Consider the following 25,501-nt stretch of genomic DNA (forward strand, 5'->3'; position numbering starts at 1 on the left):
TATATATAGCACATGAAGGCTCATATTTTAAATGGAAAGGTATGTCAAAGTTAATCCCTCCTAATTAATGATTTTTATCTTAATATCTCATTTTTTTAAATTTTTAATACGTATATATTTAATGCCTGGGAGGTTGTGCTGTTCGTCTCAAGCATCTCTAGGTACGAATCCAGTGCCTGATCGAGCTTACCGTAAATATAATGAAAAGATGCTGACCTCATGGCGTTATTTATTAGCCTGTAGTTTATTGACCACGGCTAGCAGTTGAACGCTCTCAGTGCTTTTACATTGCCGCATTGAGGACTCCATCAGGAGTTGAAATTACGTCGTAGGTTTGGCTAATGTTGAAAAATGATAAAAGATGAGGCTGAAGAGTAAGTGAGTGCGTGCGTCTGGAGGCAGTAGCTTTATTGTAGCCACGTTGAGAGATAAGGTAAAAATTCTGTAATTAGTGTACACTGGAGTTGTTAGCAGTTACTTTTCTTTCTAGTCTTCTGGTGGCAGTGTTGCTTTAAAATGTTGGCTCAAACCTCCTGTGAATGAAGAGATTCTTCACAGTACCTCTTTGTAACCCAGGGGAATAGGCTGCACTTTGAAAGCTTAACTTTTATCCGTGTAGAAAAGGCAGGCAAACCCTAGAATCACTATGCAGATATACTGTGACATCTGCCTGAATTTTGGAGGGGTTAGACTTTTTTAAATTATAAGGAGAATAAGCAGCTTGGGTTAACTGCGTTGAGTTCTATTACATGCTATCTTTATTCTTAGGTTAGGAAAAAGCTAATATTTAATAATGTGTGATCACTTGGAAGAAACAGCTAACCTTGTAAGAGCCGTGTGCGCACTGCAGTGTTGATTTTATGCTGTAGCTGAGGCTGCAGTAGACAGCTCTTTGGTGATTTTTGGCTTCCTTTTGCAAGTGAAGGTTGATTTGCTTTCTTCTACATTGCCTACAGTGAGTTGGCTTTTGGCCATTTTCCTCCTCAGTTGTTCCATCAGTGATTGACAGCTGAGCAGTCCCATATCTGGAAACACTCTTGGCTTTTAGGGTACACGTTATCCCAGTTTTTCTTTCTGTGCCCTAAGCCTTACTTCCTTCCTGTGCTGTTTCTCCTTTAGATGGGCCTTGTTGTTGGGTGCTGTTAGTGGCCTTTCAATGCATAGCAACCCACGTGACAGGATTGACCTGCCCCAGAGGATTTTCTAGGCCATAATCTTTATGGAAGCAGAGTGCCGGGCTTCATCCATTATGGGTCTGTTCCAGGTTCCCATCTCTTTTTGCTGTGTAGTCAGTCTCATTAGAGTCTGTGGCCTCAGACAGTCAGCCACCAGAGGAGAACTGCCGCCAGCTCCCTACGCCTTCATAGGAACACTAGCTTGTAGCTGTGCCCATATATTCATCTTTCATTTCCATTACAATGACCGAATGCTCCATGTTCCGTACTAACGCAGTAATAATGTGTATTAGATCCCTGCCCCCCGCCTGCTCAGGAACATTGTTCTATCCTTTCTGATCTCTCCCTCTTGAATCATCAGTTCTCGCCTTTTGACAGAATTCTGTAATTTTAAAACTCTTTTCTGTTGGTGTGATTTTTATTAGTTTTATAAACTAAATTATCCAACTGAAAGAAAAACAAAAGCTCATTGCTATTGAGTCCATTCATATGCCTAGCAACTCCATAGAGCAGGGTCTAACTGCCCCATAGGATTTCCAACACTACAGCCTTCAAGGAAGCTGACTGCTGCATCTTTCTCCTGCAGAGCGGCTGGTGGGCTCCAGCAATCCTTGTCCTTGCAAGGCCTTAACCCTCAAGCTAGGCTTCCAGGCCTCCTTAGTTACCCAACCAGGGTAACTCAATTTTTCCCCTCAATATATGGTAAAGTTTATTTAACTTTCTAAAAGTGTATTATAGAAAAATTTGAACAAAAGCTAAAAGAATGGTACTTGCATTTTAAATCATGCTTATTAAACTATAATATATATTTTTTGTCCTTCAAAATATTTCAGAATTTGTGTGTCTTAACTTAGGGTATTTAACATCCACTGAGTTAACAAATAGAGTGTCTTTTATATGCTGGACATTGTTTTAGATGCGGAGGATTCATTTGTGAATGCGGTTCGCCATTCAGGGCCTAACACGTGGGTAGTGGGCTGTGCACTGAGCTGATAACTAACTGCAAGCTCTGCGAAAGAAAGATGAGGCTGTCTACTTTTGTAAAGATTTAAAGCCTCAGAATCCCACAACTCAAAGGGGCAGTTTTACTCTGTCCCATAAGGCCCCCAATGAGTCAAAATTGATCCAATGGCAGTTAAATTTTTGTTTGTTTTTTCTTCAAATGTTCAGGCACGTAGTGCCTACAGATGTAATAGTGAATAAAAGGAAAAATCCTTGACCATGTGGACTTGAATTCTAGTTGAGGATAGAAATGAGTTAAATAAGTAAAGTTTTTAATTTGGTGGTAAGTGCTTTGGAGACAAAGCAGTGAAGAGAATAGGGCGTGTTGGGGGAGGGGTGTTAGAAATTTAACTAGCTGGTATTGAAGACCCACCAGTACTTTTAACTGGTACTAAAGACCAATCAGTAATTTAACTGGTTGGTATTGAAGACCAACTTACTTTGTGACAAAGATGGGAGTGTGAGATCCTTGCTGTCATAGAGATCCTGTCAGACAAACAGGAATACCTGTTTGTGAGATAATTTCAGGTAACCAGGGTTTGTAAACAAGCAGTGTTGTGAGAGAAGAGGGATAGATGTTTGGGATGGTCATGGACGTCAGATGACACTGAGTAGACAGACTTGAAAGAACTGTGTTGATCCTGTGGATCCCCATGAGTCAGCGTTCACTCAGTGGCATACAGCTTTTGACTGAAGAACTGCCAAGACTGTACTGTTTCTCTAAATGATTGTATCATTTTATGTTTCTGCCAGTGGTGTAGGAGGCTCTGAAAGCTCCACCAATTTGTCAAGAGTTATTACTATCTTCTTAAATCTAGCCCCCCTCGTGAGTGTAACCGGCATCCAGTTAGGGGGTTGATACGCTTTCCCAGATGTTCAGTGATGGTGAGCATCTTTCCCTGTGCCTATTGGCCTTTGAAGAAGCGCCTGGTCAGATCCTTTGCCCAGCTTCAGTTGTGCTGTCTTTATCACTAGTGTAAATGTTTCATATTTTCTAGGTACCAGTCCCTTAACAGATATATTACCTGCAATTATTTTCTTCCGTCTGTGGACTGCCTTTTCACTTTTATGGTAGTGCCTTATGAAGCACAAAAGGTTTTATGTGTTGATGGAGTCAAAAGAATGTTTTTCTTTTATTGCTTAGGCTTGTGGTATCATTTCTAAGACAGTGTAACCATGAAGATTTATGCTATGATTTCTTCTAAGAGTTTTATAATTTTAGCTCTTCAGTTTAGATCTTTGACACATTCTGAAATTTTGTTGAGGTGCTGAGTTAATTTTTGTATATAATGTGAGCTAAGGGCTCCAACTTTGTTTTTCTGCATTTGCATTGATTTCCAGTTGTCCCAGCGCTGTCTTCTAAAGTGGTCATTCTTTTCCTATTGAACAATGGTATTGGCATCTTATTGGCAGTTGACCATAGACAAATCAGTGAACTTATCTCTGCATTTTCAGTTCCGCATTAATATATCTATCAAACAACCGAAAACAACAAAGAAGCCCACGACTATGAGTCAGAATTGACTCTGACTCTTAGTCGGTTTCTGAGGTTTTGTAAATATGGGAGCTTACAGCCTCATCTTTCTCCCTTGAAAGGATTAGTGGGTTTGAAGCACTGGCCTGTGGTGAACAGTATAGTACTTAGCCCATCGCGGCATTAGGGACCCATATATTACAAACATGATGAATTGGAGGAACTGAAGTTGTCAGTAATTTCATTTTACTTTGATCACTAATTAGTGCTCAACAATCATGAAATAAAACAATGGATTAGTTGGGGAAATCTGCTATAAAAGCCCTCTTTAAAGTTTTCTAAAGCAAAGATGTCACCTTGATGACTAGGGTGTGTCTCATACAAGCTATTATTTATTGATCACCTCATGCATTAGAAAGCTGGACAACGAAGAAGAAAGATAGAAAAATTGATGTATTTAAATTATAAGGTTGGTAAAAATAATGACTATCCTGTGGACTTCCAGAATATCTAATAGATCAATTTGGGAGAACCCATAATGTTACTTAGAATCAATCGTGATGGAGCATGGCCATGTCATCTGGAAAAGACCAATCACGAGAAAGGGTCTCGTTTGGTAAAGTAGAGGATCCCTGAAAACGAGGGAACCCTAAATACAACCGAGGCTCAAACATGCCAGTGATCATGACCAGGCATTGTTTCCTCTTGTTGTATGGAAGGTGCAGTGACCCGTTTTTGTGGACCCATTGGCCACTAACAACACGACAGTGAAATTTATCCTTATGCCAGCTTTATATTGTTTGGATTACTGTTATGTTTGAAACTAGGCAATGTGGGTCCTACTACAACTGTTCTGTTCTTTTTGAAGATTATTTAGTCTCTTCTGTGTCTCTTGCAATTCCCTCTGACTTTTAACATTAACTTGTCCATTTCTAAAAGAACCAGCTAGATTCTGATAGAGTCTTTAATCTGTGAATGAATGTGAGGAAGGACTATCACCCTAGCAATACTACCCTCTGACCCATTAACATGGGGTATCTCCCCGTTTATATAGGTCTTGTTTAATTCTTTCAACACTTTTTGTAGCATTCAGACTATAAATTTTGCACTGTTGTTAAAAGTATTGCTAAAATTTTTATTTTTAATTTTGGACTGTTACACTGAGTATTTAAAAATAAAATAGATTTTTGTATATTACTTTTCTGTCCTGCCATCTTACAGAACTGATTTGGCTTTTATTGTATTTTAGTGAATTCCTCAGGATTTTCTATGGATAGTAATTTCCTGTCATACAAATAGGAGGGGGCTTCAGAAACTTCATAGAAAGGCTTCATTATATTAATTTAAATTTTCATGAACTTTTTGAAACCTCCTCATAGAGATAGTTTTACTTCTTCCTTTCCATATGGATGCCTTTTAATTCTTTTCCACCCCTAATTAGCTTGGCTAAACCTTCAGTATAGTGTTGAGTAGAAGTAACGAGATCAAATATCCTTATCTTTCTTGTTCCTGATTTTAGATGTAATGCATCCAGTCTTTGACCAGTAAGTATGATGTTAGCCATGAGGTTTTGATCAGTGTCCTTTATTAAATCAAGCAAGTTTTCTTCTTTCCTACTTATGTTGAGTGTTTTTGACATAAAAGGTGTGGAATTTTTGTCAAATATTTTCCTCCATCTATTGATAATGTTCATGTGTTTTTTGTTATTCTATTGATGGGTTACATGAAATTATTTTTTTAATGTTAAACTAACTTTGCATTCCTGGGATAAACACCACTTGTACATGATATATTGTTAATTTTACATTTTTTGTTGTTGCTTTGCTAGTATTTTGTGGAGCATTTTTGTAGCTCTATCCTTAAATATTATGTCTTTGAGATTTAGCTAATGTTACAGTCCTACAGCAGCTCTTTCTTACTGCTGTGTAGTGTTCCATTATATAAATATATCAATTATCCATTTTCTGTCAGTGCACATTTGGATTTTCCTATATTTATTTTTGGATATATATATATATATATATATAAATAAATCATTTTATTGGGGGCTCGTACATACATACATACATACATACATTATGACCAGCACATTTGTACATGTTACTATCTTTTTTTTTTTTTAACCATCATTTTCAAAGCATTTTCTTTCTACTTGAACCCTTGGTATCAGCTCATTTCCCCCCTCACCCTTCTTCCCTCCCTCATGAACCCTCGATAATTTATAATATATATATATTTTATGTCTTACACGAACTGCTGTATCCCTTCACCCACTTTTCTGTCATCAGTCCTCCTGGGAGGGGGTTATATGTAGATCATTGTGATCGGTTCCCACCCTTTCCCCCCATCTTCCCCTTATCTTCCTGGTATCACTACTATCATTATTGGTCCTGAGGGGTTTATGTGTCCTGGATTCCATGTGTTTCCAGCTCATATTTCCAGCTCATGTACATGCTCTGGTCTAGCTGGATTTCTAAGGTAGAATTGAGGTCATGATAGTTGGGGGAGAAATCATTAAAGAACTAGAGGAAAGTTGTATGTTTCATTGGTGCTATACTGAACCCTGACTGGCTCTTCTCTTCCTTGTGACACTTCTGTAGGGGGATATCCAATTGCCTACAGTGGGCTTTGGGTCTCCACTCCGCACTCCCCCTCATTCACATTGATATGATTTTTTGTCTTGGGTCTTTGATTTCTAATACCTGATCCCATCGGCACCTCATGATCACACAGGCGGGTGTGCCTCTTCCATGTGGGATTTGTTGCTTCTTAGCTAGATGGCTGCTTGATTATTTTCAGCTATATTTTTAAAGAGACGTTCAATGATTTTTTAATCACGTGATTGTAGCAGTGTATACACCCTCTTAGAAGGGAAGGGAAGAATTCTAGTTTATTGTCAACATTGGTATTGTCAGCCTTTGTAATTTTAGCATTCTACTGTGTATGTGGTAGTATTAATTTGTATCCCCTGATATGCAATGTTAATAGCCACAGAAGTAACTGAAAATTTGTATTTATGAGTTATTGCTGTAATTATCAAACTGTTTTAAAAATAAGAAGGCCTGAATAGTTTACCTTTAACTACTTATTTTATTATTTTTTTAACTTCGTATATTATGTGACTATTTTTAAAGGTCATAAGACCAGTATTCATTAAAACGTCTTTGTGCCTGTAGGTGTCATTACTGGGATTGGAGCTTTTAAGTGCCTTTGTGGACAGATTATCAACCCGATTTAAGTCCTATGTAGCGATGGGTAAGTTAACTTTGTTTATTTAAAAAAATAACTGAAGATTGATATAATGACTTATTTTGCAAACACATATTTGTAATTTAATACTTTGATTTTAGTTTTTATTTGGCATAATTAGTCTCTGTTAGTGCAAAGAGCTTGTACAATCTGGAGTTGTTATTTATCATTCAATATGTCCAGACATGAAAGATTTTAAGTTTTTCTAAGTAGATGATTTTATCCCATATGAGACCAAAAAACAGAGTAAAACAACAACAACCCCCAAACTTCCTAATTACACTGCAAAATAATTTTTTCTTAATGTTTTCAGGTCTTTTTTGTAGGATATGAAAATTTTGAAATACATATTACTTGCAGCAGTACTTTCCAGAGTAGTGACTGTGATGCCTAATGAAACTATTTAGTGCCAATGAAAATTTTGCAGACCAGTATTTTGTAAAATACAATAAAAATAAATTACAAGAAAAATGAAATGAAAGGAATATCCAAGGCTCAATTTATTATTGGTATTATTACAGTCAACAGATATAAATTATTTAGGTCAGATTACCTCAAAACATTTTATGAACACTTAATTTTTTTTTTTTAATTTTATTAGGGGCTCATACGACTCATCACAATCCATACATACATCAATTGTGTAAAGCACATTTGTACATTCATTGACCTTGTCGTTCTCAAAACATTTGCTCTCCACTTAAGCCCCCGGCATCAGGTCCTCCTTTTTTCTCCATCCCTCCCCGCTCCCCCTCCCTCATGAGCCCTTGATAATTTATAAATTATTATTTTGTCATATCTTACCCTGTCCGACGTCTCCCTTCACACACTTTTCTGTTGTCCGTCCCCCAGGGAGGAGGTCACATATAAATCCTTGTAATTGTTCCCTCTTTCCAACCCACTCTCCCTCTACCCTCCCAGTATCGCCACTCACTCCACTGGTCCTGAAGGGATCATCCGCCCTGGATTCCCTGTGTTTCCAGTTCCTATCTGTACCAGTGTACATGTGTACATCCTCTGGTCTAGCCAGACTTGCAAGGTAGAATTCGGATCATGATAGTGGGGTGTGGGTGGGGGAGGAAGCATTTAGGAACTAGAGGAAAGTTGTATTTTTCATCGTTGCTACATCGCACCCTGTCTGGCTCGTCTCCTCCCCGAGACCCCTCTGCAAGGGGATCTCCAGTGGCCTACAAATGGGCTTTGGGTCTCCACTCCACACTCCCCCCATCATTCACTATGGTAAGATTTTTTGTTCTGATGATGCCTTATACCTACCTGATCCCTTCGACACCTCGTGATCCCACAGGCTGGTGTGCTTCTTCCATGTGGGCTTTGTTGCTTCTGAGCTAGATGGCTGCTTGTTTACTTTCAAGCCTTTAAGACCCCAGACACTATACCTTTTGATAGCGGGGCACCATCAGCTTTCTTCACCCCATTTGCTTATGCACCCATTTGTCTTCAGTGATCATATCATGGAGGTGAGCACACAATGATATGATTTTTTGTTCTTTGACGCCAGATAACTGATCCCTTCGGCACCTCGTGATCACACAGGCTGATGTGTTCTTCCATGTGGGCTTTGTTGCTTCTGAGCTAGATGGCCGCTTGTTTACCTTCAAGCTTTTAAGACCCCAGACACTATATCCTTTGATAGCTGGGCACCATCAGCTTTCTTCACCACTTTTGCTTATTCACCCCCTTTGTCTTCAGCGGTTGGAACACTCAATTTCTTACAGCAAGCAATTTGCCACGCTGGTTCTGAACTTCTGGGTACAGTTGAGTAGACCTTATTACAATGTGTGTGAATTGTACAGTGCACTATGTTAGAACAGTGCTGCTCTTTGTATAGTAGTTAGGATTATGAAGTAGATCATGTCTATTTTGTAAACCTGAGTGACCCTCACCTGCCTTTTGGAAGGCTTTGGTGAGTGGACTTGGTCCTTTTTTACAGTATCATATGTAAGGGACAACTTCAGATATGAGAGAATTTCTTTTGTAGATTAATAATTAACTTTTAAGCCTTTTTAAGTATTAATATACAGAAGAAAATCACTCTGTCACTTATTTTCAGATATCATTAGTCAGCTTTTTTCATGTTTGGTGTGTCAGCAAATTCTGCCAGTCTTTTTTTCCCTAGCTACCCTTTTCTCAAAGGCATCCTAGTAGATTTTCCTATCTTTGTTATTTTAATTTATCCTTTTGCCAATACACTGCATATACTCGTGTGTAAGCTGAGTTTTCCAGCACATTTTTAATGCAGTTTTTGTGGTAAAACTAGGTGCCTTGGCTGATATTCGGGTTGGCTTATACTCGAGTATATATGGTAGTCTGAAAAGATTTTCACTTTGCCAATCTCCTGTTTAGAATCTTGTGATAGATACTAAAAATCATGCTCTGGAAACCTTTTATTTGCTTGTGTCTTTGTTTTAAAACCTTCTGAGCCTGTGTTTAGAATTGGAAGTTATGCATAATGTGTTTAATTTCTTTATCTTGACTACTTTGGCTGATGTGGCATCTCTGAGTTTCCTTTCTGCATGTGATTACTGGCTGAAGCTGTGCCATAGCGACAAAAACTCTTCATAAGTCCCTTTCGTTTCCTCTTGTTATTTCACAGGAGAGAAGATGGCTGTAATGCAGTAAGATCGACAAACTGCAGTTCTTGAACCTGGCTCAGTTTCACCATTTCCTGTACCTCCTTGGCGATAGGCATTTGTGCTATTTTGAGTAGAAGCTAGAACGTTATAGCTTTGAGAGTAATTCTAGGTATTACGTAATTGTGTCACTTAATATTCAGATATGGAAGGGCCAGATGGGATTTGATGTACTCAGATTGAGGTGGTAGGATTATTGAGAGCATAATCTACTTTGCTGACACCTAGTACTCCCATTGAGGAGCCCTGGACTTGTGTCTGAAAGGTCAGCAGTTTGAAACTATCAGCAGCTCTTCAAGAGAAAGGTGGGGTTTTCTACTCTCATAAACAGTTATAATCTCAAAACCTACCTCACAGGCCTGTTCTAGACCTGGGGTCACTATGCGTCAGAATCAAGTCCATGGCAGTGAGTACTCGTCTACTTTCACCTTGCCGTCCTTGGTGATTACGACCTCAAGCTGTGTCTGTCCCCTCTCCAACTTCGTGGTCTTATTTCTTTGTAATCTTCACCAAGTGTTCTCTTTTTCTCTCTAGCTAATTGGAAACGTATGCGAGTCTGTGCCCCTACTGGGCTATTATTTCAATTTTCATATTTTCTCTTATTTGTGGTTCTTTTCCTTTAAAAATTTAATCCAAATATCAGGATCTCAAAAATTTTCAGATTAACCTCATCCTAAACGGATTTTTTTTAACTTATTGAGCCCTATACCCTTAAATACTTAAGGAATTACGTTGTTTCTTTGTTTATTAGTATTTTTCATGTGTGTGCTGTGTTCTGTGCCACATATCTACACATTTTTGCATATGTAGTTTCTTTGTTTTATATCTCCTGATTTGCCTGGCTATTCTGTTAGTATTGGTTTTACTTCTATCTGTAATTGCTCAACATTGTCATTCATGAAATGTGAACTTGTTCTTACTCGAGGGTTAGTGTGGTATAAAAGAAAGTTTCACCATAGTGCAGCTACCATTTGTTGAATGTCCACTTTTTACACATTTGTCAGGCTTAGATACTATATGGAAAAGATTGTCCTCATAGTATTTTCAACTTGTAAAGCAGGTCTGCAAGATAGACAGTACATCTGTGTGGTAGTTAATAATAAAAGAGGTACACAGTGGACTAAAAGGCCATGATTGGTTTTCTTGTTCCATCTGTGTCTCAATCCTTGGCCAAGCCACCCAAACTTTAGGACCTTCTCTGTAAAAGGAAGGAATTAGATAAAATTATGTTTTGAAAATGTTTTGTTAATATAACCCCAGATATATGTAACTTAGTATGAGTGATAACTGCTTTGGCCTATGTAGGGCTTTAATACTCTTTACAGGTATTTTTAATGCCCTTTTGCATGAAAAGTGGATGAGTGCTTTAGAAAATTGAGAGTAGAGTTGTGTTTAGTTTCAAATATAATTCCAAAAGGTATGAGCTTTAATAATGTAATATTTTAATAAATAATATAAAAATATTTTTTATTGTGACTACATGTATTCAAATTTTCAAGCGAAAAGATACACAACTTGCATTGAACACTTATATTTCACACATAAAATGGCTATCCTGGTTTTATAACTTAATTTAGCAGAAGATCTTGTATTTTATAATTTTGCTGAAGATAATTCAGAAACAGAATTATCAGTACACAGAATTAGCAGTACACTGACAGGGAGCTGCCAGAAATCTTAACTGGATTCAAAAGAGGATGTGGAATTAGGCATATCGTTACTAAGATCAGATGGATCTTGGTTGAAAGCAGATAAAATAAAAAAAGTTTACATGTGTTCTATTGACTATACAGTAAAGCATTTGGATTACAGCAAGCTAAGAATAACATTGTGAAGAATGGGAATTCCAGAACACCTAATTGTGCTCATGCAGAACCTGGACATAGAACAAGGGCCAGAAACGTGTACATCAGATCTGTAGCCTCTCACCATACTTATTCAATCTGTGTGCTGAGCAAATAGTCCTGGAAGCTGGATTATATGAAGAATTGTTGTTTAATATCTTGAAAACCCGGAAGAGCAATTCTACTCTGTCCTTTAGAGTAACTGTAGGTCAGATTCCATTTCATGGCAGTGGTGTTTTCTTTGTTGTCGTGTGAGGTTATTTTGTTTTTGTTGTTCGTGTTTTACAAAATACGTTTTTAATATCAAAGTGAATTTGTATTAGGCAGCATTATTACTATTACTGGAATTAAGTGTCTGTTTCCCTCATCTCATTGCTCTATGGTTGTTTGGTTGCTGGGAAAACTGCAGAGGCCATGTTTGACTGCTGTGCTTCCCCTGTGCCACGAGGCAAGGGTCCGACATGCCTCCACCCTCCATCTTCCTTTACCTAGCTTGACACCAACTGTTGCTCCTCTGAGGTCGCTCTACTTTTCTTCTGGGTTTGATAATTTGTTGCATTGCCCACACAGAGCTCACAGACATTACTCACAATTATTGGGTTTATTAGGAGAGTTAACGGGTTACCACAAGTCAGGATCAGTTAGCAGTAAGTGTTAGAGTGAACCAGCCTCTAACAACCGCAGGGTCTTGTACTGCTGTAATATGTAAAGATTACAGTAAAGTCATAGAATCGTAGAGATAAGAGGGAGAGTAAAATAAAGGAGTCAGACACATTTTATGGTAGTGTGCTCACCTCCTGGACGGCCGTGATCTCAGCAGCCAGGTCTGCATAGAGAGAATATATTACTAAGGCTTATATATACTCAGGCATGCAAGCCCCCCTGATTACAGGTAGCCATATACATAACAGGAAGGGCTGTACCATAGGCAATAAAAGCAATGGGAGGGGGAGGATCTAAGGTGAGGTGACCAGATTTTAACATTGGTAAAGCGGGACACCATTGACCCAGCAGGGGTTCTTGATTAAAAATTTGATCTATATGGAGCAACAAAAATTTTCATAGAATGCAAAAATAGTATTGTAATATTATTTTTAAATTTTAACATAAGTACAATTTACAAATATAATACATTAAAACACATAATATTATTTTATTCTTTGGCATATTTCTCATTTGAGTGAATTTTTTTTAGTAGATTGCTGTCGTTGTTTAAAAGATCATGAAATTTTTCACAAGAATTTGTTAAATTATATTTCACACATAAAATGGCTTTCAAAGTCTCAACACTTAATTGTGAATTTTCTGATGTCCACACTTTATTTACCGTAGGAAAAAAAGGGTTCAGTCGCAGCATTAGTTCCTGGTAAGGAACTAATTCAACAATTTTTAGTGCATTATTGTATGGAACATAGTTTGTTTCAAAATGATGAAATATTTCTAACCATTTGTTCTCTATTGTGATTTTTGCTGATGCTCAAGATTTAACCTTTTCCATATCAATATGTTTTTTAATAATGATACCTCATTAAAAAGATCATTTTCAGAAATATTACTATATGGGAAATTTTGAGTAATATGATCGAATTATTTTTGCACATCACTCCAGTACTGTCTGCTAAATTCAAGAAAATTTATGTTTATTAAATAAATAAATAATTACCTAAATTATCTGAATACCTGATATTTGACTTCACTTGTTTAACTAGCACTAGCACGCAGTACGATGTGTATCGTCTGAGAGACAGTTACAAAATGTTTTCGTCGTTGCCAATGCAAAAAAATGCCATTGTTCATTAAGCCCAAACAATGGTGATAGAATTCTAACAACTGATCCACAATGCGAACTTTGATAAGCAGTTCTCGATAATCAGTTCTCAACAATTATTTGTTATTATTAAAGTTTAACATTTTAAAATTAACAAAAATAATATAAAACTCATATCCTGGTGAAATAGCCACATGGCAGCCAAAAACTGAATATTCCCTTCCCGTTCTCCCTCCGTTCCGTAGCTTGTGCATTCTTTCCAAAAACTGAGACTTTTTAAAAATGCTGCGGGACGTAGGACAAATTGTTAAAAATCGGGACTGTCCCGCCAAAAGCGGGACGTCTGGTCACCTTAATTTAAGGGTGTACACGCACTAGTAGGGGGAGGGACAAAATGGGCGGATCCTAGATTCTAGATGGCAGCCTAATTTTGGTCCTCCTTGAGTGGGCTTGACTTGGCTCTGGGTTCCCCTTCAAGGTAGCAATCCTCTATCCTTATCAGCAGGGTGTAAGTCCACCTAAGGTGGGACAGACAATGGGGTCTGACTTCTCCAGATGACTGACGCCCTCAGGGAGATAACTTCAAAGCGGATGACCTCACAATGAGTTTGTAAGCTGGTCCTTGGCTGGGTATACAGTGTGGGGAAACAACCTGGGGAAAAACCTTTTTGTATCCCACAAGTAAGGATACAGTCATTGGTCCAGAGCAGTGCTGCTTCTCAGCTAGCAGCCAGGTCTCTCTCTGATCCTCAGCATCTCAGCCTCACTGTCCCTAAGCTTCTGCCTCTGTGGGCCAGGAAGCCGCCTGCCTCTCTGCTTCACAATCTACAGTCATGGCATTGCGCCTTTCCACAGTCTTTTTTTTTAAGTTGGGGGCTTGTATAACTCTTATAACAATCTGTACATACATAGATGTGTCAAACACATTAGTACATGTGTTGCTGTCATCATTCCCAAATATTTTCTTTGTACTTGAGCCCTTGGTATCAGCGCCTCATTTCCCCCCTCCCTCTGTCATGTCTCACACTGTCGGACATCTCCCATTACCCACTTTTCTGTTGTCCATCTCCTAGGGAGGGGGAAATATGTAGATCCTTGTGATTGGTTCCCTCTTTCTTTGGCTTTACCCAAGGCTCCTTTGCTCTGTCCCCTCGTCTTCACGCTGCAGCCCCTGGGCACTTAAGAGATCTCGACTGCTCCACTGCTGGCTCTTCCTTCGGATGGTCCTGGGAGTTTTCTGTGTTTCTGCTTCTGAGATGGCTCATTCTTATACCGGGGTGTGTTTTTTTCTTTCACTAGACCCTTCTCCCAAGGAGCCAAAATGTTGTTGCTGCTGCTTTCGTAAGGTGCCATCAAGTTGGTTCTGACCCATAGTGACCCTGGGCACAACAGAACAAAATATTGCCTGGCCCTGCGCCATCCTCACAGTTATTCCTTGCTTGAGCCCATTGTTGTAGCCATGGGGTCAGGCCATCTCTTTGAGGACCTTCCTCTCCCTCGTTGCCCCTCTCTTTACCAGACATGATGTCCTTCTCCAGGGACTGGTCTCTCCTGACAACATGTCCAAAGTATGTAAGACAAAGTCTCACCATCCTGGCCCCTAAGGAGCACTCTGGCTGTCCTTGTGAGAGAGATTTATTTGGCCTTTTAGCAGGCCATGTTACTTTCAATATTCCTCTCTAGCACCACAATTCAAATACATCAATTTTTCTTTGGGCTCCTTTATTCAGTGTCCAACTTTTATACTCAAATGAAGCATTTAAAGGTAACATGGCTTGGGTCATGCACACCTTCATCCTCAAAGTAACTAACATCCTGGCTTTGCAGTACTCATGAGATCTTGTGCAGCAGGTTTACCTAGTGCAAGTCATCTTTTTGGTGACTTGAGTCACCTGCTCTACTAAGATGGAGACCCAGAATATATTCCTCCTTAATCCTGTCATAGATTGACTCCAAAATGAAATTATAACCATAGGCATAGAGGCTAGACTTTATACTACATCACAAAAGGGATTATGGTTAGAAAACTCACTGCCCATTGCATCTGTACAGATTCATAGCAACCCTATAGGACAGAGTGGAACTGCCCCTGTGGGTTTTTGTGACTGTAACTCTGGGAGTAGAAAGCCCTGTCTTTCTCCCATGGAGCAGCTAGTTGGTGGTTTTGAACTGCTGACTTTATAGTTAGCAGCCCAATGAGTAATCAGTATGCCACCAGGGCTCTTGGTTAGAAGGACCCTGTTAAATAATCAACTACATCTCAGTTGCCAAAGCCAAAATGCACATTCATTCAAACACCTCATGCAAGTAAATAGAACTGGTTAGAATTGAAGCCACATGTTGTCTAGCTTATTTAATTCCAGGTTTCACCACTTTTATGTGTGACCTTGGTCAAGTTATTTAATCACTCTAGGCCTTCCCTATCAAATGGGCCAGCTCTACTGCATAGGATTGTTGTGAAGATTAAAAGATAATGCAGTGCTTAGCACATAGTAATGTCTACCATTTATTTTGCATTTTGTCTTTTGCCAACTAGAATAATACAATAGCCAATTTCATAGATGTCGATCACTTCCTCTGGTATTCACTGTGCATCTGAGCATGATTCATAGGGTTTATATTGTTCCCAGTGACAGGTATTTCTGTTGCCTCATGGTTTGTTTTTTTTTCAGGCAAGGGCTCTCTCTGTTTACACAATCATTTTCATAATTAATCATAGATCTTTGAATGATATCATTCTATTTAGAATAGTTGGTTCTCATCTTAGTCATTTCTTTTTTTAAAAAAGTAATTAAAAAAACTCTTTGAAAAGCTCTTTAAATGTTATATTATGATAGCATAGGATTGGCTATTTCATTTTAGACAAATATATTAGCATTAAATAAATTGACACATTTAATTATATTGTATCTAAATAAAGTGAGATTCCTAGGTGGCAAAAACAGTTTGCACTGAACAACCAACCTAAAATTTGGTAGTTCAGACCCACCCAGCAGTGCCATAGGAGAGAGGTATGGCAATCTCTTCTGTAAAGATCGCAACCAAGAAAACCTTACGGGTAATTCCACTCTCTAACACACAGGGGGCGCCATAGGTTGGAATTGACTTAATGGCAATGGATTTGCACACCCCCCCCCCTTAATTGTTGGTTCTGGTATAAATAAACTAGAGAAAGTCCCTTTCTTGATTTCATTTTTTTCTCCTTTTGCTTAAACTATACTTCTAACCTCCATTATTTTAAAAAATGAAAAATTGTAAATGTCAAAAGAGAAGGAAAAGTTAATTTCTTTGCTTTTGGACATGCAGCGTGATGGTAGTGATGATCTCAAAATTAGGTAATGTTTTAGAGAGAGAATGCTTACTCTGTGCCTGTCACTCTGAGTTGTTTACATATGTTGTCTTACAGTAATTCCCTGAATTGTGTACTGCTCACCCTTGTTTTATGAGTGAGCAAATAAAACACAGAAAGACATTTAATAACCTATACAAGGTCACTAACACCTCTATATTAAGTAGATTATGGAAAACTGATTTTGACTAGAAGAAATGTTTCCTCTATGAGCTGATCTTAAAACATGTCCCCTTTGAGTTTTACTTCCTCTCCTTCCCCCTCTTCCAATACAAGATGTCATCTTATTCTTTAAAAAAAATCTTTTTATTATGATTTTTGTGAATGATTACAGAACAAATTGGTTTTCCATTCAACAGTTCACAACAGATTTTGTTTTGTTGTACGGATGGCAATCCCCACAAAGTAACAACATTTCTCCCACCTTCTCTGTGTGTTTACCATTCCCTTCATCCTTCTTTCTTATCCCTTTCCGCCTTCTGAGCTCTATCTCTGGGCAAATTCTACCCTTTAGATCTTGTATGGTTGATTGTTCTAAGGATTGATTCCATCCTAATGTCCACCTTCTGGGCCTGCCTATAATTCGACTTCACCGCTTGTCGCACTGTGATGACTTGTGTGCTGCTGTGATGCTGGAAGCTGTGCCACTGGTATTTCACGTACCAGCAGGGTCCCCCAAAGTGAACAGGTTTTAGTGGAACTTCCAGACTAGAAACAGACTACGAGGAAGGAATAGCTTGTCTTCTTCAGAGGAATTAGCTACTGAAAATCTATGGCTAGCATCAAAACATTGTCAGACACGGAAAAACCTCCTGAAAAGAAGCAGAACATTGTCGGAGGTAGTGTCAGAATGTGAGCCCGTCAGGTCAGAAGCCACTGAGAATCTGCCTGAGGAAGAGTTGCCTTCTCAACGTGCAGTCAACCATGGTGATGTGAAGGGGGTAAAGTCTGAGAGAATAAAGCCTGTGGGTCTTTCATTTGCTGATGGAACACGACACAAACCCACCTGCCAGTACTCAGGAGAAAGATGTGGTAGTCTGTTATAAAGATTTAGACCTGGACACCCTAGAGGGTAGTTCTCTGTTCTGCACGGTTGTTATGAGTCAGAATTGACCGCCAAGAATTGACTTGGTGGTTTTCTGTTTGGCTTATGAAGTAAAGCCAGCGTTGAGGAGGTAGTGAAGAACATCTTCAACCCTAGAGGCCTAGTCTTTTTGTTTGTTAATTGTGGAATATGTCATACATACAGAAGAATACATATAAAAATGTACAGTTTAAAAATTAATTATAAAATTGACTCCTGACTGCCCAAGTCAAGAAAATAAGACTGCTTGTTCCTTAGAAACTCCATCTGCATTTTCTGATGGCACCTTCCCTTCCTCCCAACAATAGCATGTCCAGACCTCTGGGAAGAAGCATGCCTTTACATACTCATCTATATGCATTCCTAAGTATAGTAATACTTTGTTTTGCCTGTTGCTGTGAACATTGTTTTAAGTGAAGCCCCCTGTATTCTTCTGAAATTTGCTTCTCAGATAATTTACTTTGATCTAGCTCATGGGTGAATAATTTCAATTTTTAACTCTTAACTTTTCATTTATAGAAATAATTGCCATTTATAATTTTGTAAAATTGCAAAATTTTACAAAAATGATGGAAGTTACTTAGTAAATATTTACATGTTTCATCTTTCCCTCTCTGTAGTGATTGTAGCCTTAATAGACAGAATGGGAGATGCCAAAGACAAGGTTCGAGATGAAGCTGTGACTCTGTTATTGAAGTTGATGGACCAAGCAGCACCACCTATGGTAGGTCTAACTTTAAAATTCACGTTTTTCTAACTAATAGTGAAATACTACCTAAGGTAGTTAGATAGTTGTCACATCCAGTCTGTAAAGGCACGATAGTTGAATTTTTAAAACATAATTTGTTGCTCATACTTTGATGAGATTTGTAGTAGTTGCCAATATTTTGTTTTGTTGTTTTCAGCTTTTTCTTATTTTTTTACTCTTCAATGCCTTTCTTTTTTAAACTAGCCTAAAATTTTAAGTGACTTGACAATACACTGATCATATTATACTTAAGTATTTTCTGGTTTTCTTTACTTTCAAGTTATAAAGTGTTTGAGAAAGCATATTCTGAGAACTCTGAATGTTGTTAATGTTTGCCATAGAGACAGGAAGAACATTTTTATTTTAGCAGGTAAGGTTTCTAATTATGTAAGGAATTTACTCTCTGATAACAATTTGTGTCTTATAAATACAACAGGAATAATAATGTTCACTTACCTAGGTGTTTTTGAAGCAGGGTAAAATACATTGATACATATACAGAAATTTAAAAAGTAACTCATATTATTAAGTGGGAGAACAGAATATAAAATATGCATATCACTTCTCGGCCTTTTGGCTAGGATCAAGTGTAGTAAAATATGCATAATATAATTTCATCTAAAATGCAGTATGAAACTATAATTATTTTTTTATAAAGATAGTATTGTATTATAAAAGTGAATTTTCTTCCGTGATACTCTACCTCACAACAAAATCTTTGTTGTTTGGTGTAGAATATCCTTATATTGACTTCTGTGTTGCTTTTTACTTTTCTTCTATTGCGAAAAGTACTATAGAAAAGATTTAAGTGTTTTGGGGCACAGATAGAAATATGTCTATAGACTATAAAGTTCTAGAGAGGGTATTGCTGAATCAGTTTATTCATAGATACTTCCAAGTTACCTTCCAAAGAGTTCATTACAAATAGAGAACTAGATGATTACAACTGAGTACTCAGGCCAGAAAGAGGCAAAATGACTTTAGTAAACGTTATGCTTTAGTAAGTGAAGGGAGTGTTTGCAGATGTGGAGACAGGATGGAAAGCATTGGAAAAATAAAGTGGATTCCTTATTACACCAAACTCATGTACTTGTTTTGGATTGTTTTTATATGTTTATAAGATCTTATTCTAAAAAGAAAATTATAGCAGGTAGCCATGAAATGACTTGCCCAAATATTTTTCTGTATTTGAATCTAAGATTAAAAGGAGGATAGGTGGAACATTTCAACATTATGAAATGTTGAAAAGCCCTGTTCTGTGTGAGCAGTCTAGCAGTTGCTAGGAAGCATGGGGCCTTTTGAATGCTTACTGGACTACCGAGCCTATAATGGCAGCATTGTTGTTGAAGGTTCTAAAGCTTAGAAGAGATCCTGTGTCCTTGAAAAGTCTGAAGTTTTTAGGTATTGGACATGGTCCTCCTGAAAATAAGTGAAAGTATATAGAAATAAACATGAAACATAAGATTAAGACGTTAAAAATTAGCACATAGCAACTGCATTAGAAATTAGGCCTAGAAAAACTTCTTGTACGTAGTCAAGTATCCAGTGAGAAAATTCAATAACTAATAAGATTGCTAATAGATTAGTAGTAATAAGGTTGGAAAGTGATAAAAGATACAACAGAGTCATTTTAATTTTTTTATTTATGCATGGTAACTTTTTTTTTTCTCCTAATAGTACATTTGGGAACAGTTGGCTTCTGGTTTTAAGCACAAGAATTTTCGGTCACGAGAAGGCATCTGTCTGTGTCTCATTGAAACTTTAAACATGTAAGTTTAATGATTAGTTGAAACAACTTTCTTAGGTTATTCGATTTGTCTTTAAAAAAAAAACCCATGTCACAAAGCTCTCAGAAAGCTATGGAAATAGCCATGAAAAAACTTTAAATAGTAATTGAACTCCAAATAAGAGTTTTTATTTGATGCCTTTGTTTTGTGTGTGTATGTATAGTTATTCTTCACGTTGTGAACTCTATATTACTCCGTGATAAACATTTTTCTTGCTTTTCTTTTAGTGTAGTAACTTAGAATAGGTGGTCACATAAGTGATAGGCTGATAGCTTAGGATCTATTTCTGTACCAATGATGTGAATTGTTTTATTAACTCAGTGGCTTTTCAGATGCTTAGCCATTGCCTTGTTTCTTTGTCATTCGGTTGCCAGTGAGCTCTCGGTTCTCTAGAGCAGGATGAGTGATTACCAAAGTCTTAGTCTGAACAAGACTCCACCAGATCGGGCATCATCGATGTGCAGAGCTCTGACTGCGTAGATGCCACATAGCTCAGAGCTGCGAATCTGAGGAATGAATAAGCTGCAGACTTTTGTTCTCATTTTAGGTAATTTTTCCAGCTTCTGTACAATATAGTACTGGAGCCCTGGTGATGTAGTGTTTACGACAGTGGTTCTCAACCTTCCTAATATCTCGACCCTTTAGTGTGTTGTTCCTCATGTTGTGGTGACCACCAACCATAAAATTATTTTTGTTGCTACTTTATAACTAATTTTGCTACTGTTATGAATTGTAATATAAATATATGCTACGCAGGATGTGTTAGGTGACCCCTGTGAAAGGGTTGTTTGACTCCCGAAGGTGTCGCGACCCACAGGTTGATAACTGCTGGTTTAAGAGTTGTGGTGCTAACTTGAAGGTCATCAGTTCAGAACCACCAGCTGCTCCGAAGGAGAAAGACAGCCTTTCTACTCTTGTACAGAGTTATAGTCTGGGAAACTCACAGGGGCAGTTCTGTCCTACAGGGTTAATAAGAGTTTTGGTTTGATGCAATATAATAAAGAGTCTTGGTGGCATAATGGTTCCATGCTAGATTACTAAACACAAACAAGGTCAGCAGTGTGAACCCATCATTCATTCTATAGAAGAAAGATTTACAGCCTTAGAAACAGTAGTATTGCTGTCTGTCCTGTAGGGTCACTAAGAGTCAGAATTGACTGGATGACAGTTAGTTTGGTTTTGAATGTAATATAATAGACAATAAGTAGTAGCTTTCAACTTTTCCTGTTACTTCCTATTCTTTAAAGATATACCTCAGAGATATCTTGGGTGTGGTCCCACTGCAACTAAGTGAATATCACAACATGGCGAGTGACATGAATTTGTTTCTCAGTGTACATAAAAGTTTTGTTTCCACTGTATTGCACTCTAAAGTATTTGGTCGCAGTATGAAAAGGTATCAGGTACTGCATTAACAAAATGTGACATAGGCACATTCAGTTGGAAAAATGGTTCCAAAGGCTTGCTTAATGTGGGTTGTCACAGAACTTCGTTTTTGTTTAAGGCAGTTTCTGCAAAGTGCAATAATACAAGGAATACCTGTGTACTTTGATTCATTTTACTCCTCTGTCATTTTTTTCTACCAAGTTTTTACTTCCTTTAACTTTGTGTTTCACTTGAGTGAAAATTTGTGTGAAACTCAAAATCTTTATTTAAAAAAACCGCTTTCAAAAGCAGACACTCCAGTGTTAGATACGAAATAATAATAACAATATATAATTGATCAAGGATTCATGTGGGTGGGAGCATGGGGGAGGGGAAAAAGAGGAGCTTATACCAAGGGCTCAAATAAAAAATGTTTTGGAAATGATGATGGCAACATATGTACAAATATGCTTGATGTAATTACTGTATGGAATGTTCTAAGAGCTGTAAGAACCCACAATAAAATGATTTTTTTTAAAAAGCAGACACTGATTGGTAGGTTACTCTGTCATGTTCATAGGTGAACATTTTGCTTTCTTGGCGCTTTGTGGTGACAGTTTTGGTTATTTAAATTTGTATATTTCATATTGTTTGGATTTTTTTGCTTATGTTGCATGTCCATGATATTTAAATGATGTAGGCCCATGCTCTTTTCCATAATGTTTGTCTTAATGATACAGATAAGAAGAAAGTATTAGGACACTTTGGTTTGCATGTTGATTAAATCTTCTTTTCTTTTTTTCCCCCCCTTCAAAATAGTTTTGGAGCTCAGCCGTTAGTTCTCAGCAAGTTGGTACCACATTTGTGTGTACTACTTGGAGATTCCAACAGTCAGGTAAGAATTGACTTACTTAAGAATTTGCTTTTTGGGTAACCCTTTCTTTTCTAGTAGGAGCCCAGGTAGTGCAGTGGTTAATATACTTAGCTGCTAACCAATAGGTCACCAGTTTGAACCCACCCTCTGCTCTGAAGGGAAAAGATATGGCAGCCTGCCTCTATAAAGAGTTAGTCTTAAAACCACCAGGGCAGTTCTGCTTGTCTCACAGGTTGCTGTACATTGTATCTACTTAACTACAGTGGTCTTTTTTTTTTTTTTAAGGGGGATTCTCTTCTAATGCTAACCCTCCATTAAAAAAAAAAGGTGCGATTGAAATATCTTTTGGGGGGGGTCCCCCAAAGTTAATTTTTTAAAATAGCATATTATATTCCCATAAATTCCCTAAGTCTGTCAGCTATTGGCTAGTATTAATCGTAGATAGGGTTTGATGGCTAGTTACTGAGTTTGAGAGATGAATAACAAAGAACTGCCCTTCCTTTCTGTGGTCCTCCCATGTGCTAATTGTTGGAGAGGGGATGTCAAGTTCCTTTCTTTGTTCCTGGACACGGACTGCTTCTACATATGTCCCAGTGCTATCTGAGCGGCACACGGGTGGGGGTGGTGGGGGGGTGGTGGGGTTGGGGGGGCTGTTCTCCCTGGCGGAGTTTGGTCTTGGCTTTAACTGCTTTGGCACAGCCTGGAGGACACTTGGAATGTGCCCTGGGCACGCTTTTCCTCTTCTTTCATGCTTTGACTCCCCTGAGGCGGTTTGTGAAGAGAGATTTCTGCTCTCTCTCCACTTGCTCTCTGACAGTAAGCTGTGGCATGGGGACCAGCGCTATCATACAAATTCCTGTCTATAGGCCACATTCTTAAAAAGGAATTTTGAGGAAGGCATATTAATCTTAATGATCATTTTTATTCTTTTAATTATTGTTCATTGTTTCACACAATCTTATTACCAATGAAAGATTTTTTAAAGGCCAGATTAATAACTTTTAATTACAAATTTCTTAGATTTCTGAGAAAACTTTTCATAAAGATTCTCTAGAGCAACAGTTCTCAACCTGTGGGTCTTGACCCCTATGGGGGGGTGTCAAACGACCCTTTCACAGGGGTTACCTGATTCATAACAGGAGCAAAATTACAGTTATGAAGTAGCAACGAAAATAATTTTATGGTGGGAGGGGTCACCACAACATGAGGAACCATATTAAAAGGTTGCGGCATTAGGACAGTTGAGAGCCACTGCTCTAGAGATCTCTTGTCAGTTTCACTTGGTTTGATAATCTCCAAGGGGCTTCGAGGGAGTAAAATCAACTTGGTGCTTCAGATTGATAATAGTCTGCTCATGTAATTACCTTAAGATGAGCTGTTTTAGTTGATTGAATTTAAGGCTTTTTTTAAAAGTTCTGAATTCTTTGACAGGTGAGAGATGCTGCAGTTTTGGCCATAGTGGAGATTTATAGACATGTGGGAGAGAAAGTGAGGGTGGACCTTTGTAAGAGAGGAATTCTCCCTGCTAGGTGAGTCTCACTGATTAATTTTTTTGCGGTGGTTTTATAAAAAAAAAAAAAAAAGTTAATTTCAAGTGTTTGTTTTAAATAGTCAAAATTTTCAAAATTTAAAGATGATAAAGAATATAATGGTTATTGCCATTTAGAACATTTAAAAAAACGTATTAACTTTCTTGGTCACTCTTTTATTATATATTCATTTATTTTGTATTATTTGTATGTAATTAGATAGCATTGTTTTTTGATACTAGGTGGTAATACTAATTATTTGAAAGGTGCGAGGTAAAGTTATAATTCATAATAATCCATTCATTAAGCAAATGTTTTGTGAGTACGTACTTTTGAAATGTAGTATACAGTATACTGGGTGACAGGTTTTGTTGAAAAGTTTCTAGTGTACTAGAATATTTTTCATAACAATCTTTCATATTTCTCAAAGTATATATTTTTATTTAAGATATTCCAATTTTAAAAAAATTCACAACCACAGTGCCATTCATTATAATTCTTTAAAAATTTTAATATAACTCTATAGTACCAAATACTCAGGTAGGATTCAAATTTCAAGTTGTTTTATTAATAAGTATGTGTATACTTCTTATAGTTGGTTTGTATTGGGATCTAAGTATACTGTATGCATGAAATTAGTTGACATGTTTTATAAGCCTTTTAAAAGCTTTATGTTACCCCAGCATACTCTGCATTTATGTGTTGAGTACTCTGGATGGGTCAAAGCTCCTCGCATTGTAGATTCTGCAGATTCTGTCCTGCGATGTGGTTTACCATGGAGCCACTGTGAGTTGGAATTGCTTCAGTGGCAGTAGATTTGGTGTTTTGTTGGTTGTTTACCATGTTATTCTCTCCTCATTATGTTCTGTAAACAGATAACTGGATCAAGAAGCTTAATTAGGGAGGGGAAGGTAGATTAGGATAGGGGCAAGACTTCATAGATGGTGGTGGTATGTTTAGTTGTCAAGACTCTCATAATATCTAGTTGTTTCTATTATGTAGATTGTTTACAGTACCAATTATTTTCTGATAACAAGATTATCCTATAAATTGGTGATTTGCTTATAAGTTTTTTTATCCACTTTCTACTTTCTGGCTAACAAATTGCATTTGAGTAAATTCTACATAATTTCATTTGAGCAAATAAATTATATTAAAATATAGTTTGTATATGTTTGTATATATGTACATTATGTGTTTGTAGCTTGTTACCTTTTAATTCAAGTATGATAGTTATATAGAAAGTGCATAAATCATAATTATACAGCTCTGCAAGTTATCACAAAGTGAATACATCACATGTCTCCTATGTAGGCGAAGAAGTAGGCATAACATCATCCCAGAAGTCTTTCCATACCCCCCTTCATTTTTTACATGTTGTGCTTTTCCCAAAGGTAACCACAATTCTGATTTCTAGAATTTTAGTTTTGCCCATTTGGAAGGTGTTGGATCCATCTGCAGTTGTGTTTTTTCATTGCCATATAGTTTCTTTTGTTTCTCTTTTTAAAATCATTTTTTTGGGGCTCATACAACTCTTATCACAATTCATCCATCCATCCATTGTGTCAAGCACATTTGTACATTTGTTGCCATCATCATTCT

The 25,501-nt window shown here is 37.6% G+C and overlaps 1 protein-coding gene and 1 non-coding gene across 28 annotated transcripts in view; both read left to right on the top strand.

Moving 5' to 3' along the window:
* Positions 1–6,832: 6,832 nt before the first annotated feature.
* CLASP2 (cytoplasmic linker associated protein 2) overlaps positions 6,833–25,501 on the top strand; it is a 177,671-nt gene continuing 159,002 nt past the window's right edge. For all 27 annotated transcript variants that reach the window (XM_045297466.1, XM_045297471.1, XM_045297467.1 and 24 more), the window contains exons 1-5: positions 6,833–6,906; positions 18,217–18,320; positions 20,022–20,113; positions 22,316–22,391; positions 23,802–23,899. In XM_045297466.1, the coding sequence (XP_045153401.1) occupies positions 6,903–6,906; positions 18,217–18,320; positions 20,022–20,113; positions 22,316–22,391; positions 23,802–23,899 (374 nt within the window). In that variant the 5' untranslated portion in view covers positions 6,833–6,902. The remainder of the gene's footprint in view (positions 6,907–18,216; positions 18,321–20,021; positions 20,114–22,315; positions 22,392–23,801; positions 23,900–25,501) is intronic.
* Positions 18,902–19,083, top strand: LOC115872186. Its single transcript, XR_004047721.1, has one exon. It is a non-coding gene; the product is annotated as a U2 spliceosomal RNA (small nuclear RNA).

The sequence above is a fragment of the Echinops telfairi genome, unplaced genomic scaffold, assembly GCF_000313985.2.
Source record: "Echinops telfairi isolate 266 unplaced genomic scaffold, ASM31398v2 ScPeMD7_7420;HRSCAF=8458, whole genome shotgun sequence".
Lineage (NCBI taxonomy): Eukaryota > Metazoa > Chordata > Mammalia > Afrosoricida > Tenrecidae > Echinops > Echinops telfairi.